At 54.9% G+C, this 15396-nt stretch overlaps 1 protein-coding gene across 14 annotated transcripts in view; it reads right to left on the minus strand.

Annotated features, from left to right (window-relative positions):
• Positions 1-15396, minus strand: part of DMBT1 (deleted in malignant brain tumors 1) — a 55150-nt gene that overhangs the window by 22950 nt on the left and 16804 nt on the right. For 5 of the 14 annotated variants that reach the window (XM_070631937.1, XM_070631921.1, XM_070631917.1 and 2 more), the window contains 11 exons: positions 14544-14588; positions 13457-13495; positions 12343-12666; positions 11244-11273; positions 7114-7143; positions 5772-6095; positions 4785-4814; positions 3887-3931; positions 2833-3156; positions 1846-1875; positions 948-992 (listed from right to left, as the gene is read on the minus strand). In XM_070631937.1, the coding sequence (XP_070488038.1) occupies positions 948-992; positions 1846-1875; positions 2833-3156; positions 3887-3931; positions 4785-4814; positions 5772-6095; positions 7114-7143; positions 11244-11273; positions 12343-12666; positions 13457-13495; positions 14544-14588 (1266 nt within the window). The remainder of the gene's footprint in view (positions 1-947; positions 993-1845; positions 1876-2832; positions 3157-3886; positions 3932-4784; positions 4815-5771; positions 6096-7113; positions 7144-11243; positions 11274-12342; positions 12667-13456; positions 13496-14543; positions 14589-15396) is intronic. The other 9 variants (XM_070631961.1, XM_070631926.1, XM_070631954.1 and 6 more) reach the window with 4 other exon arrangements.

Consider the following 15396-nt stretch of genomic DNA (forward strand, 5'->3'; position numbering starts at 1 on the left):
GTCTTTTCTGGAGACACGTACAGAAGATGCTGTATAGTCCACCCAGTACATTCAGGGACAGCAAGGGTTATCGGTGAAGCGGTCAGGGAATCCACCACCTTTCAGGGAAGCTCAGAGTGAGAGGAGATCCTGCAAGACGACCCAACTGGAGAAAATCACACATTAGAATAGAGGCCCGGTGTCTTGGAGGACCGCCTGAGCAGGGAGGCCAGGACCCTCCCCATGACCTCAGTCGTGCAAGAGCCAGCTGTTAATATATTACCCTGTTATATAACCCAAATGAAGAGACCCATCGAGGGGTGAAAGTGGACCATTACCCACCTACAAAGCTGTATCCTGATAAGGAAGCAGAGAAAGGAACAGAAATATAATATCAAGTCAAGATGTAAGGAGGCCGAAACTGGAGGAAGCACTCTCTTGAGCCCCGATGGAGGAGAGCAGAAATGGAATTCGCAAACCACAAGGGTCACACTCGGGGAGGAGGTCTGTGGGGACAGGTAGCAGGCAAAGGTCACCAAAAGCTTTGGAGCCTGTTGGTCACTGTGTGGTCATTCCTCGGTTCGCCAAAATCCCACCAGTGATGGAAGTTGGGAAAGACCTCTGAGGTTCAGGCACTATCTACCACTTGGCCCGGTACTGAAGTGTGTTCCGGGACAACCAGGAGCCAGGTCTAAGTAGGACTACAGAGGACTCCAAATCATCCAAAGAAACCCGAAGAGGGCCCTTTGCCAAGCATTGCGACCAGGAGGCCGCTCGAGAGAGCTGGCCGGCCCCTCAAGACCAGACCTAGGCCCTGGGCTTCAGAGAACCCCTCCCTCAGCCGCACCCCACCCACGGGGCCAAGGAGAAGCAAGGGCGCACCCTGAGCCTCCTCCCATCGCCCTCCCAACCAAAATGGACCCCGAAGCGGAGAGGGAGCCCCGGGGCGTGCGGACCGGAAGACTGACCTGTTGGCGGTGCCACATCTCGCGTTGTTCCTACGGGCCACAGGGCTGGGAGTGCAACAGTGGGAAGGCAGAGTTAGACGTCGTGGAAAGAAGGACTCGAAAAAGGCTTTGGGAGGCCTCGTGACAAGAGTCCCACGTGTGGAGCCCGCCGCTTGCCGCCCGTCTGTCCCGCACCGGCCTCCTGCTCAGCGACCTCCCCCGCCTTGGGACCAAGGCCCTGCTGCACATCAGCCTGCTCCCGCCACCTCGCTAAGCCTGGCATGTGCTCTTTGCCATGGCAAGACCTTTGCCACCGCCCTCCTCTGCGCCATGGACTGGCTGGCGCGCCTGAGGGCATGCCCCAGACTCGGCACCTTGCGCAGAAATGTCCGGGGCTGCAGGCGGTGGACCTGGAGCCCGCCGGGTATCCCGGTCCCCGGAGCCCCACCATGACTCAGCCCCTTCCCTCCCCTGGGTACCGTCCCTGCCCCTTTGGGATGCGGATGGGACCCTGCTGGATCTGAGGGCGCCGCAAGGACCGAGGGTTGGAGGGAATCCGGCCTGCTCCGACAGCCCACCGACAGAAGGTCAGCGGTGATCAACGTCCCTCCTCCCCCAAAAGCCCCCTCAGCCTGGGCGGCACCCGGGCGAAGGCCCCGGCACACGCACCCGGGTCCCTGAGTGGCCTGGGACGCTATCAGTGTGTTGGAGGAAAGCTCGGATTGCCTGACGGGGAGACCAACGTCTTGCGGATCGCCTGACGAGTTAGGGGGCAGGTGCCGGGCGTCTCGGTGACAGAGGGGGCAAATCACCCGACCCGCAAGTTCTGCCAAGGGCAGGGGTTCGCCCAGAGTGAGGAGAAAAGGGACAGGTGGCCAGGGACAACAGGGACATCCCGACGAAGCCGCTGGCTACTTACTCGGCAGGGCTGTGGTCTGGGGCTGAGCAGCTGTGAGAAGGAGAAGGAAAGTCAGACCCAAAGCGCACGGGGCGGCCTCCCCTGCACTCCAAGCTTGGGCAGACTCAGCGGGGACACGCTGAGCTGCAGCTGCTCACGTGCCCCCCGCGTGGACGCCGCCAGCCACCTGCCACGCAGCTCTCGGGGCCTCCGGGAGCGCCACCCGCGGTCCCACCGCCAGGGCCTGCCTGGCTGTGCCCGAGGGCCTCCTTCCCACAAGAGGAAAGCCCCTCGCCGTGCCCGGGACAGGCCACCCCGGCCGCGGCGTGGACGCCCCACGCGAGCAGCAAGGGGGAGTCCCAGCAGCTCTGGAGGAAGACCCCTTTGCCGCAGCCCAGGGACAACGATTCGGAGACCGATCGAGGCGTCCCCGAGTCTCTGCTCGGCGTCGAGCTCCAGCCCCAGGGCCCTCGCTGGCCCGCGGGCCTTCCGGGCCGCGGCCACCTGCCCTGCCCTACGCCCCGCCACACTTCTCCGCTGCTCTTCCTGCCCTCCCCAAGTCACAGGCGAGCCTCGAATCCTGTCCTCCGAGCCGGCTTCTGGCAGGACCCCAAGGCATGCACCCATCAAGGGGTCAGGGCGCTCCGCTGTCCAACCGCCCCCGCCAAAGCCGCGCGCCCCCACAAGGAAGCCCCAGAGAAAAGCGGGTGTGTGGACCGAGCGGTCGGCCCCGCCGAGAAGGCGGGGGCTCGCTTGGTCTGCCCACGCACGGCGCGGTGGACGCTCTCTGGGACCCACTGTGCGGTCATTGCTCCCGAGCAGTCCTGGTGCCTCACGGTTGGCCCAAGAGGGGAGGTCGAGCTGTAGCGGCCAGCTGCCCCCAGGAAACCGCGGGCGGCACAGGATCTCTGGGAGAGGCTGGGGTGGGGAGGGGCCCTGGAGTGGGACGTGCGGCCGTTCTCAGCAAACGTCCCGCCAGAAGGGGGTCCGGGGATCTCGGAGGCCCACCTGAGCAGACGACACCGGCATCCTCGTGGTGACCACAGTTGTGGTTGTTCCAGCCGTTGTGGGCGCAGCTCCACAGGTAGGACTCCTGGCCTGAGCAGCGCACGTTGTCCAGGACAATCGGCCCCGAGCCCTGACCGAAGCGGGCACTTCCCGGGGCCGACGTGGCCCAGCCACAGCCCAGCTGCCGGCACACCACGTTGGCATCGTTGGTGTCCCAGTCGTCGTCGCACACGGTGCCCCACGAGCCTCGGTACAGGACCTCCACCCGGCCCTGACACCGGTCACCTCCATTCACCAGCCTCAGGGCCAAACCCGACTCGGTCCCTAGGGGGAGCACGAGAACACCTCCTCCGTGTCCGGCTTGAGGACCCGGGCCGAAGGCACGCTCCAGACGCAGGGCACATCCGCACGGCTTCGTTCCCCGGGCCAGCAGCCACCTTGGCAGGTGCCCAGAGGGGAGTCTTCTTCCCGGGGAAAGGAGCAGAGACACACTGCTCGGCCCGGGTCTCGGGAGGCCCAGATCGGGGGAAGCTCCCCGTGAGGGCCGTGGCGGGTGGGCAGGAAAGGGACCCCCGAGCCACACTCGGCGCCCCCCGGGGTGGAGCTCCATGGCGGCCGCCCCCCTTGTTCGGAGCTTCTTGGCTCCTATGTGGTCCTGCCTGGGCTCTGCAAAGTCCCGGCAGATGAGGGGACCCGGGCCAGCCGCGTGCGGGCCAGGCACTCTCCACCCCTCTGCCCGGGACGGCCGCCCGTCGCCTGAGAGCCAGGAGCCAGGTCCCGGCAGGACTCGCGAGGACTCCCGGGCTGCCACGGAGATCCCAGAGCGGGCCCTTTGCCGAGCACCGGGACCAGGAGGCCGCTCGAGACAGCTGGCCGGCCCCTCAAGACCAGACCTAGGCCCTGGGCTTCAGAGAACCCCTCCCTCAGCCGCACCCCACCCACGGGGCCAAGGAGAAGCAAGGGCGCACCCTGAGCCTCCTCCCATCGCCCTCCCAACCAAAATGGACCCCGAAGCGGAGAGGGAGCCCCGGGGCGTGCGGACCGGAAGACTGACCCGTTGGCGGTGCCACATCTCGCGTTGTTCCTACGGGCCACAGGGCTGGGAGTGCAACAGTGGGAAGGCAGAGTTAGACGTCGTGGAAAGAAGGACTCGAAAAAGGCTTTGGGAGGCCTCGTGACAAGAGTCCCACGTGTGGAGCCCGCCGCTTGCCGCCCGTCTGTGCCGCACCGGCCTCCTGCTCAGCGACCTCCCCCCCCTTGGGACCAAGGCCCTGCTGCACATCAGCCTGCTCCCGCCACCTCGCTAAGCCTGGCATGTGCTCTTTGCCATGGCAAGACCTTTGCCACCGCCCTCCTCTGCGCCATGGACTGGCTGGCGCGCCCGAGGGCATGCCCCAGACTCGGCACCTTGCGCAGAAATGTCCGGGGCTGCAGGCGGTGGACCTGGAGCCCGCCGGGTATCCCGGTCCCCGGAGCCCCACCATGACTCAGCCCCTTCCCTCCCCTGGGTACCGTCCCTGCCCCTTTGGGATGCGGATGGGACCCTGCTGGATCTGAGGGCGCCGCAAGGACCGAGGGTTGGAGGGAATCCGGCCTGCTCCGACAGCCCACCGACAGAAGGTCAGCGGTGATCAACGTCCCTCCTCCCCCAAAAGCCCCCTCAGCCTGGGCGGCACCCGGGCGAAGGCCCCGGCACACGCACCCGGGTCCCTGAGTGGCCTGGGACGCTATCAGTGTGTTGGAGGAAAGCTCGGATTGCCTGACGGGGAGACCAACGTCTTGCGGATCGCCTGACGAGTTAGGGGGCAGGTGCCGGGCGTCTCGGTGACAGAGGGGGCAAATCACCCGACCCGCAAGTTCTGCCAAGGGCAGGGGTTCGCCCAGAGTGAGGAGAAAAGGGACAGGTGGCCAGGGACAACAGGGACATCCCGACGAAGCCGCTGGCTACTTACTCGGCAGGGCTGTGGTCTGGGGCTGAGCAGCTGTGAGAAGGAGAAGGAAAGTCAGACCCAAAGCGCACGGGGCGGCCTCCCCTGCACTCCAAGCTTGGGCAGACTCAGCGGGGACACGCTGAGCTGCAGCTGCTCACGTGCCCCCCGCGTGGACGCCGCCAGCCACCTGCCACGCAGCTCTCGGGGCCTCCGGGAGCGCCACCCGCGGTCCCACCGCCAGGGCCTGCCTGGCTGTGCCCGAGGGCCTCCTTCCCACAAGAGGAAAGCCCCTCGCCGTGCCCGGGACAGGCCACCCCGGCCGCGGCGTGGACGCCCCACGCGAGCAGCAAGGGGGAGTCCCAGCAGCTCTGGAGGAAGACCCCTTTGCCGCAGCCCAGGGACAACGATTCGGAGACCGATCGAGGCGTCCCCGAGTCTCTGCTCGGCGTCGAGCTCCAGCCCCAGGGCCCTCGCTGGCCCGCGGGCCTTCCGGGCCGCGGCCACCTGCCCTGCCCTACGCCCCGCCACACTTCTCCGCTGCTCTTCCTGCCCTCCCCAAGTCACAGGCGAGCCTCGAATCCTGTCCTCCGAGCCGGCTTCTGGCAGGACCCCAAGGCATGCACCCATCAAGGGGTCAGGGCGCTCCGCTGTCCAACCGCCCCCGCCAAAGCCGCGCGCCCCCACAAGGAAGCCCCAGAGAAAAGCGGGTGTGTGGACCGAGCGGTCGGCCCCGCCGAGAAGGCGGGGGCTCGCTTGGTCTGCCCACGCACGGCGCGGTGGACGCTCTCTGGGACCCACTGTGCGGTCATTGCTCCCGAGCAGTCCTGGTGCCTCACGGTTGGCCCAAGAGGGGAGGTCGAGCTGTAGCGGCCAGCTGCCCCCAGGAAACCGCGGGCGGCACAGGATCTCTGGGAGAGGCTGGGGTGGGGAGGGGCCCTGGAGTGGGACGTGCGGCCGTTCTCAGCAAACGTCCCGCCAGAAGGGGGTCCGGGGATCTCGGAGGCCCACCTGAGCAGACGACACCGGCATCCTCGTGGTGACCACAGTTGTGGTTGTTCCAGCCGTTGTGGGCGCAGCTCCACAGGTAGGACTCCTGGCCTGAGCAGCGCACGTTGTCCAGGACAATCGGCCCCGAGCCCTGACCGAAGCGGGCACTTCCCGGGGCCGACGTGGCCCAGCCACAGCCCAGCTGCCGGCACACCACGTTGGCATCGTTGGTGTCCCAGTCGTCGTCGCACACGGTGCCCCACGAGCCTCGGTACAGGACCTCCACCCGGCCCTGACACCGGTCACCTCCATTCACCAGCCTCAGGGCCAAACCCGATTCGGTCTCTAGAGTAAGACAAAGCATTCCTCCTGTAAGTTCCTAGTGAAAGACAAGGTCTCAGGTCTCTAAAGAATTAGTAATTTTTCCCATTGGATTAAGATCCTTGAGAGAGTCAGTGACTGGGTTTGATCCATAGCACTCCTTGAATTCGGGCGCTTCACCATTAAAAGTACAGTGATTGCTCTGCCAAAACCCAATCCACCACAGCTTCAGAAGGAAAACAATACCTCTCAGCTGGATCCTCGATGGGACCTGGAAACTATTCACAGGTTCCCTCACTGAGCACCCATTGGCAGAGCCCCAACTCCCTTGCACCTGTTAGTCAGGAATGCCCATGCTGAAGAGTAGTCTGATGCCCCAGGATGTCGTAGCAGGAGCTCTGACATTCATCTGAGGCTCTGAGGCTGGCTTACAGACCATTTCGCAACTGGTCCTCTTGGCCCCACAGCCGAGTCCTTCAGGCCACTTTGGCCAGGGTCAGCACAGAGCTGTGCAGATGGGAGAACTGGCACTTGTACAAGAGACGGATCCCACTGGACATCGACCCAATATAAAGTGATTCCTTGAGATCCCTTGTTCAGACTGACCATTTCCCATCTTCTGGTACATGGACCATGTAGGAGGCACCCACTCAAGCCAGGCTCTCTGGTTCACAAGGGATCTCCCTTTGCATAACATGCTTACAATACTCAGTCTCACCCCATCCCCTAAAAGTTGCCCTGAAGCCAGTGTCACACAATGGATGGATGGATGGATGGACAGATGGATGGATGGATGAGTGTGAGGTGAGAGAAGAAGGAAGGGGAATAAAAGATGGAACTGGCTGAGTGCTCATCTGGGATGCGCCTAGAGTCTTGGCACTCCTTGACCCTTCCCTCTCCATCCCTGCTTTCTGAAGGGCAGGCAGTTGCTCTGTGGCCAAGATTAAACTCAGCTTCAACTAGCCAACAGCAGCAGCGCAGAATTGGTGGACCCAGCCAATGAGCAAAACCCCGGGAAGACAAGGAAGGAGAAACATCTTACCATAGGCGGTAGTCTGGGGGTTCCATGGACCTAGAAAGAAACCAAACTCTTCTTAGATAGGAGGGTCTGCTGTTTGGAAATGATCTTCTACTGACGCTGGATAGAGCTTCACCTCACAGTCACGCCAGGGGGCGTAGTGGTTCGCTCTTGGGTTTGTGTGCCTCCAGTGTTCCTGCTAACAGTTTAGGGTTTTGCAATAGGATTTAAAAAGGTGGGTTGGATACGGGGTGCTCAATAATTTTACATGTAATAAAGTACACGTGTCTTTACCAGGCACTCTAACACGACAGTTTATAGTCCCAGGATGTAATCTGTGCTCAGAAATAAAGGCTGAACAAGAGAGGCAGGTTGAACAGGCGTCAAGGATTTCAGGGGGCTGTTGAATAACCCCAGAGTCTGAAATTTGAGTTGAGTCAGCATCGGGAACAGCCACTCCAAGCCTCCTAAATCAGGAAATATTTGAGTGTCAGATATCCCGTTCCTTCTGATACCCTGAGAAATTTTCACTCTATCTTGAAGAAACCCAAAATCTAGAGAACTCTGGATCTTTATCATCAGTGAGGCCACACTAAAGCTCTCCACGCCCCCATCACTTCAGGTTAACCCTCAGTGTACCGTCAGCTCCATCGGACTCAATTTTAGTTTTTTAGTTTCTTTTGTTGAGCAGGTCTGACTATATTTGTGAAGATTCATACATCATGAATTTTCTATATTTTGAAAGGTCTTCCGAAGTTCAAAGAGAATATTTATTCACCAAAGAATAGAATAAAACTCATTCCTTCTTACGGTCACTATATGGATCATTGGATCCTTGTGTAAATCCAAGATACATTATGAGTTCTCGGTGATCTCATTTTTCCTACATCTTGAAATGGGTATCTACCACGTCATTCAAGGAATTAGTTAATCTGTTTTTAATTCTACAGGTACTATTATTAAAAAGGTCTATATAATAAAAATAGGGAAGAATGGTGGCATTGCCTAGAAGGAAAATGAAATGGTGAAATAAACCATCATTCTTCAGTGCCCAAAATATTGTCTTTCAAGAAGGCATTTTTTTAAAGGCTGGAGACACTGTCTTTATACTGTGCTTTTAGCTTTCATTGAATGCAGTTAGGAATTCAGAATTTTTCATCGTCTATTCATAATGGCAGAGAAAGAAAACTGATGAAGGAAGATGTTTCACAATAATTAGTGAAGCAGAAGAGGAATGCAAAGCGACAGAGAGCAGCACCCTGGATGCTGACGATTATGGTGAAATTGATCATCCACCTGAAATCTCACACTATGAGGCTTCAGATGACAATATCTCAGATGACTTTCCTCAGATTCAAGGATCAAGGAGTCTGCAATATAATTCTAAGTGCAGAAATAAAACGTAGTGCTCTCACCCACCTCAATGCAAAGGATCTCATCCATGATATCAGGCAGCAAGAACTTAGACCATCAGCTTTTGCAGAAAGAACGTGCAATGGTATGCCTTCATCTTTTATGAGGCTCATGTACCAAAATCTCCTTAATGCAAAGAGATCTGCTATGTTTAAATTCTTACCAGAATTTCTAGGAAGGTTGCTTTCATAATCCTTTTTTTCTTGCTTCCTCACACAGGGAGGGCTAAGGCATCTGACAAACTTCTCAGCTGCTATTGAAATGCGAGACCAGCCAGGAGCAGCAGTCAACAGTCAGAGACCTGAATTTCTCTCACGGAACCACAGGCAGGTGGGGTACAGGCTGTCAGAGAATGCCACCCCCTGTCTCTGCACCCTGAATGTGGGGTCCACAATGGTCTCTTCCAGCTGCCCTGCTCCACACTGTTGATGGCCATAACATGGCCACTGAGGCCAGGTGGCTAACACATCCTGAACATGAAGAAGCAATTCATAACAGAAACAGACAGCCAGAATATTCTTTCAACAGAGGCCACAAAACTAGAAACATGTGCACCAGAACACCCCCTCCTCATTTCTGACACACCATCCCTGCTCCCACATTCAAGGACAAGCTGACAGGCTTGAGAGAGTCCTCCGTTCAAAACTCTGCTATTTGAACACAGTACAGATGACACCATGTGACTCCTATGGACAGGCTCCAGGCACCTGGCTTAGTCACAGGGCAGTCAGTGTGAGAATCTGCGTTGGATTCAGAAGCTATGAGCTCCCAGGTCTTGACAATACTCATACATAGGATCAAACAGAACCTTGAAGTTGTCTCCCATTGTGCTGTGTCCATGCATTCTGAATAAACCCTTTTGCACACATTTACTGAGACCCACTTACACTCTTCCAATACTCAACCACACAGTTGTAGATGATGCTGGCTGCCATTTTGGGAATGGGGGTAAATCACCTGAAGAGAGAAGCTTCCACTTGTTTGTTTTCCAGAAAATGCAGACAGACTGCTCTCTGGCACTGAGGATCAGTGTCCAAGAGAGTTAAGCTGTCAGAGGGACCAACTAGGAAAAGCCACAAGAGATCTCTCAAGATACTCCACAAAGACCTAGTCCCTTTCCAGGGGAGCTGGCACCTTTCCATCTGGACTCAGCCATTGCCCCAAATCTCCCAAAGTACCCATGGTGTACATTTGGATATTCTGCACATTATCGCTGTAAGGGGGGAAAAACTGAAGAGTTTTGCATTTAAAAAAGCAGAGTATCATCAAACTAGCCCATATCTACCAGATGGGCCACTCCAGTGACTCTGGAAGAGAAGCCTAAGGAGATTGCGTCGTGGCTCCAACAGCGCTCTGGAAAGTGCTCTGGAACTGAAGCAAATGTCTACTGAAGAGTTATTGCATCTTCGTGGCTGGTGAAGAGAATCCCATGTCTTGCTATTTATATGCAAGGTCTCATTTAATCCTTCCCCCAACCCCATCCTCACTTACACCTGAGGACACTGAGGCACAGACGCTATAAAGGTAGCCCAAGGACACCCAGACCCCAACTCTACTGTCCATGCTGTTACCTATCATCCTGTGCTGCCTTTTGTCACAGCCGCTGCCTGCTACCAGCCACTCCTTGTAGTCCTTGCAAGGCAGGTGGTCCACGCTAATCTACTTTCCATAAACTCGCCAAATTCGGTTTTCAATGGGAAGTCACCTGGCGGCCTTCACTAAGACTCCAGCAGTGACAGTGACTCCCAGAGAAACACTCTTCCTTCCTGCTCTGTCTGGCTCACTCCCACACCGGCTCTGGACCTCAGTTCACCTGTGACGTTCTCGGGACTGCTCTCTCTGATGGCTGATCAACGGCTCCAGCACTGATCACAGCTCTGATTGTAACTGAGTGATCAGCTGATTAGTGTCTGTCTTTCCCTTAGACCCTAAGTCCCTGAAGGCAGGGAACGTGATCCCCTGAAACAGCACAGAGCGAGCCCATGCTGTGGTCTCTCCTGCTTAGAAGCGTCCTGGGAGGACTGGTTCTGCCAAATGAGGTGACAAGGAGATCAAGGCCATTGTGAAAGGCATGTCAAGGTTAGCAATGTACTTGTGGAAAAGCCTTTCTATGCACAAGTCAGACTTATGATGCAGTCGACAACCATTTGGGAAAATGGTGAAAACCTAAATGAGCTGGACATTAAATCAAATATAGGCATTAAGAAAAAGCGAGTAGAAGCGGGTAACACTTAAAATATATACACATATCTTCTGTCGCTTCCTTTGAAAGCTCTTGGCAAAGTCGTGCTTCCATAGTTATACTGCAAACACGAAAACTTCATTCAGTCCTGGGCCAGGCAGCACGGGTGCTCAATGAGAGGTCTACAGACCCTCCTGATTTTCGGTTGTATGAAAATGCAGATTCTCTAGTCCCACCTCCCCAGTCAGAGTCTCGGGAGGGGGTGACCTGAATTCCAAGGACCTGCATTCAAACACATGCCCTCCTTGATCCTGATATGGCCTGAAATTTGAGTCGAAGGCAAAATGAAATTGAGGACGACGTGCCTGTATAACCACATGGTGCATTTAGACTACGCCTTCAAGAAGTTTCTGTTGCCTTTGTATTTCTAGAAGGGACACAAATCATACTTTTATGCAGAACTCCCACTATTCATTAAAGTTGAGTGAGGCAGTGTTTACTCTGAAGATGAAAAATAGTTTATAAACCAAATACAAGATATTCTTTTCCAAGTACTTACCAGGTGTTGTGAGAAGATCTGATTCAGAAACTATAAAGGAATAAAAGAAAAATCAGACACGTGTGGGGTTCATCCACAGGGATCCCGAGCGAAATCCACCTTTGAACCATTGCCTTTCTGACACTTGACTCTGAAGTAGAGATGTAGCAACATCGGGTAGCTCAATGTCAACAGATCCGACATCTGTTCTTGAAATTTACTTCAAATTGATATGGACTTCTGGAGTCTCTCGTGCATGCACCGCAAAATGCTAAACTAGACCCAGGAAATGTGGCGATAAAAAAAAATGGCTATGGATGCCTTAAAAATAACTTCAATGAAATACTCCTCAAGAATTTGTCCATTTTTTTCTGCATATTTCGTGCTGCAGATGTCTTTTTTCATTAAGATAGAAACTAACCTTTCGTAACCACAGAAAAGCAAATGAGGCTTGTTCAAAAATGCAGGCTCGTTGCTTTTCTTACTTCTTTGAGAAAAGTTAGCATATGCAGCTTGTATTAATGGGCGTGAGGAGCTGAGGTGGAGGGCTTTGATTTAATTTACCAGTTCTCAACTAGCTGAAGGGAATGGCTAAAAGCACAGATTACTAACTATTTGGTCATTTAGTGCAAAAAGCTCAAGAGATTTTGTGCTGACAGAGACAGTGGGAGATGAAATGACTTTTTTCCCCATAAAATGACAGAGGTAGTCATTATTGAGACTTACCACCCTTCATAGAGTTATTTGGAGAATTAAATGAGAAGAATCTAGATGAAATGCTTATTGTACTGACTGGCGCATAGTCAGCACCCAACAAGTGCCAACTGCTACAGCAATAAGATTATGATGATGACTATGATTATTCACTCTCCATCACTCACTGTCGCAAATATTTCACCTACGTTATCTCATTTGGTCCTTGTGACAACCCATGATGGTAGGGTTCCCTTGTCTTACAGAGAAGTAAACGGAAGCACTTAGAGGAAAATAACTTATCCAAGGCACCACTGTTATTTCCATTTCCCGGAGGGAGAAACCAAGATTTGGAGGAGGACAGACCTCGTTACTATCGTGACTCGGCTCTGTGCTACATTCTTCGCATCATGTATAGGAGACCCACCTGAGCAGATGACGCTGGCGTCTTCCCCATGTCCGCAGTTGTGGCTGTTCCAGCCGTTGTGGGCGCAGCTCCACAAGTAGGACTCATATCCTGAGCAGCGCACGTCATCCAGGACGATCGGCCCCGAGCCCTGACCGAAACGGGCATTTCCTGGCGCTGACAGAGCTCGGCCACAGTCGAGCTGCCTGCACACCACGTTGGCGTCATTGATGTCCCAGCTGTCATCACACACGGTGCCCCACGAGCCTCGGTACAGGACCTCCACCCGGCCCTGACAACGGCCCCCTCCGTTCACCAGCCTCAGGGCCAAACCCGATTCAGTCCCTAGAGGAGAACACAGCATTTTCTTGCAGGTTCCTACTGAGAGACAGGGTCTCAGGCCCCTTAAGAATTCATAATTCTTCCCAGTAGACAAAGATCCCTGAGAGAATCACTACCAGGGGTGGACCCTTAACATGCCTAAGTTACAGTTCCTCCTATTATACGGACACTGACTGCTCTTCCATAACCTAATCCATGAGAGCTTCTGAATTAAAAATACACAGGTCCTGGTTTGCATCCTGGAGAGGACCTAGAAACTACTCACAGGTTCCTTCACTGAGCACACAGGGGCAGAGCCCCAAGTCCTTTGAACCTGTGACTCGTGAATGCTCATGCTGAAGAGTAGCCTGATGCCCCAGGATGTCATAGCAGGAGCTCTGACATTGGTCCGGGGCTCTGAGATTGCTTTGGAGAGCATTTCACAACTGGTTCTCCAGGCCCCACAGCTGGGTCTTCGAGGCCAGTATGGCCAGGGTCAGCACGGAGCTGTGCAGAGGGAGAACTGGCACTGTGGACATGACAGAGATCTCAGTGGACACTGACCCAAAACACACAGGTTCCTCAAGACCTCATGTTCAGACAGACTGCTTCCCTCTTTCTGGTACATGGACCAAGAAGGAGGCTCCCACTCAAGCCAGGCTCGCTGGTTCACATGGGATCTCCCTTTGCACAACATGCTCACAACACTCACTCTCACCCCATCCCCTAAAAGTTTCCCTGAATAAGAGTCACACCCTTAGTATACTTGGCATCATGACTTGCAGAGAAGGACCCATATGAAACTATTCATTACCTACTGCAGCCGGAGTCTCAGTGCTTGTTATAGTAGTCCCTGCATATACAGATTGTAGAAGGGGAAAGAAACAGAAGCGAAAAAGTGAGGACTCCTCTGAGGGACTCAAGGACTGAAAATAAAGTAGAATCTGCTAAGGAGATGTCATTCAGGGCTTGAATTTTATCTTGCTGGGTGACTTTGGAAATGTCAAGAAACCTGTTTAGCCTTGAGTTCCTCCACTCTAAAAGACTGTTTTTGGGGGCAATATCTCTGTGACAACCTATGGACCCTGATTCTGACCTTCCCACAGGGACCTGTGCAGGTCTCCAGGGGTGGATACAAAAGACTCTTCCCATCTCTATGCTTCTGATTGATTTCTCTTCTCTAATCATTGGCTTGCACATCTGGTATTGACATGTGTACCATCAGGATTCCCAGCTGATGCATGCTGACTCCTGGGCAGGGACCTTGGTGTGGAGGCTGTCCTTCCTCTTGTCCTAGGGCCAAAGATTCCCCAGGAGATGGGCAGTGACTTTCCTTCCCAAAGCTGAGCTGCCAGAACCTCAGGCTATATTGACTGTACCTCCCAGCGCTCCCACTAGAGGACCCGGGGTGGTGCACGAGACCTCTGATACCCACAGGCTGAGGGACCATGGTTCCTCTATGTTGAGAAGGAACCAAGGTGGCCTAAGATGGGCTCAGGAAAGGGCACAGGCAAGGATGCTGCCCCAGCTGATTTGCATCTGCCTTTCCAGGCCCTGCAGCCAGAGACCCAGCACCACAGCCTGGCCAGGGGTCAGCATGCATCATTCAGACCACAGGGCTGGGCACTGAGCATGGGCAACAGGACCTCCTTGGAGACAGGACTCCAACCTCCACCCTAGAGGTCCTTGGAGATGCCTCTGCAGCTTGATTCCTTCCCGACCTCAGGGACATTGTCCATGGAAAGGATACCCATTCAGGCCTGAGGCCTTGTTCAGAGGCTCCCCTTTGGGAGCCGAGTACTCCCACCTCTTACACCTTCAGCACCCCTTCTGGATCAGAGATCACCTATGGGTGAAGTGGAGTAATGAGCCCAACATGGATTCCGCAGAACAAACACTACCTTCCACAGTAGCTGTCAGGGGTACCTCTGTAGAAATCAAAGAACCTACAAAGTGAAGAAAAGAAGAGGTCACTCAATGCTGCCCCTCATTCGAGGAGCGCTGGCCCTCTGCTTCCTCAGCTCTGAAGCAAGAGGTTGGATACAGAGATCCAGAAGCCCCGCCCACTCCTACAAGCCTATGTTTCTTTCTTATGAAACAGAACTCATCTCTTGGTCATTTTGCCAGCCCTCGTTCAATGCTGAGATGCCACCAAGGACATTCTTGGCTCCTGTCATCATCCTCCCGCCTCCTCTGCTTTCACAGTCACCATCCAAAAACTCACCCCGTTGATTAACACCCTGCCTGATTCACAAGATTGGACTTCAAATACTAACTGCCTACTTCTGTGGCTCAAACACACCCCAAATGACAAACGTCTACTGTCACTGAGATATCCCTGAAAGGTGGTACCAACTAGGAAGGATGACAGTTTCCAAAAACGCAGCCTCAAATGCTGAATTAAACCTGCTCCAAGTGACAGCTTGGAGGGCCACATTCTCTTGGGAAGCCCATACTCCTGTGGTGGTTGGATTACCAGGGTCACATCCTGTGCATGGCAGCGTGTGCACAACCCAGGCCACATGGCAAATGCCAGAGGTTGCTCTAAAGATGGACAGTTTAACTACAAACTACCCCTTGGGGCACACAACGGGCAGTATCCTCAGAGGTTTCTTTGTGGCTTTAAGGACCCCTTGGTGCCCGAGCACTGACAGGACTCTGTGAACCAGGGAGGAATGCGGCACTGGGATTTGCTTGGTTGAATCAGGGAGAATTTCTCTTTATCGCCGAATATGTAAATATCTATTGCTTGTC

Source organism: Equus przewalskii, chromosome 1, assembly GCF_037783145.1.
Source record: "Equus przewalskii isolate Varuska chromosome 1, EquPr2, whole genome shotgun sequence".
In the NCBI taxonomy this organism is placed as follows: Eukaryota; Metazoa; Chordata; class Mammalia; order Perissodactyla; family Equidae; genus Equus; species Equus przewalskii.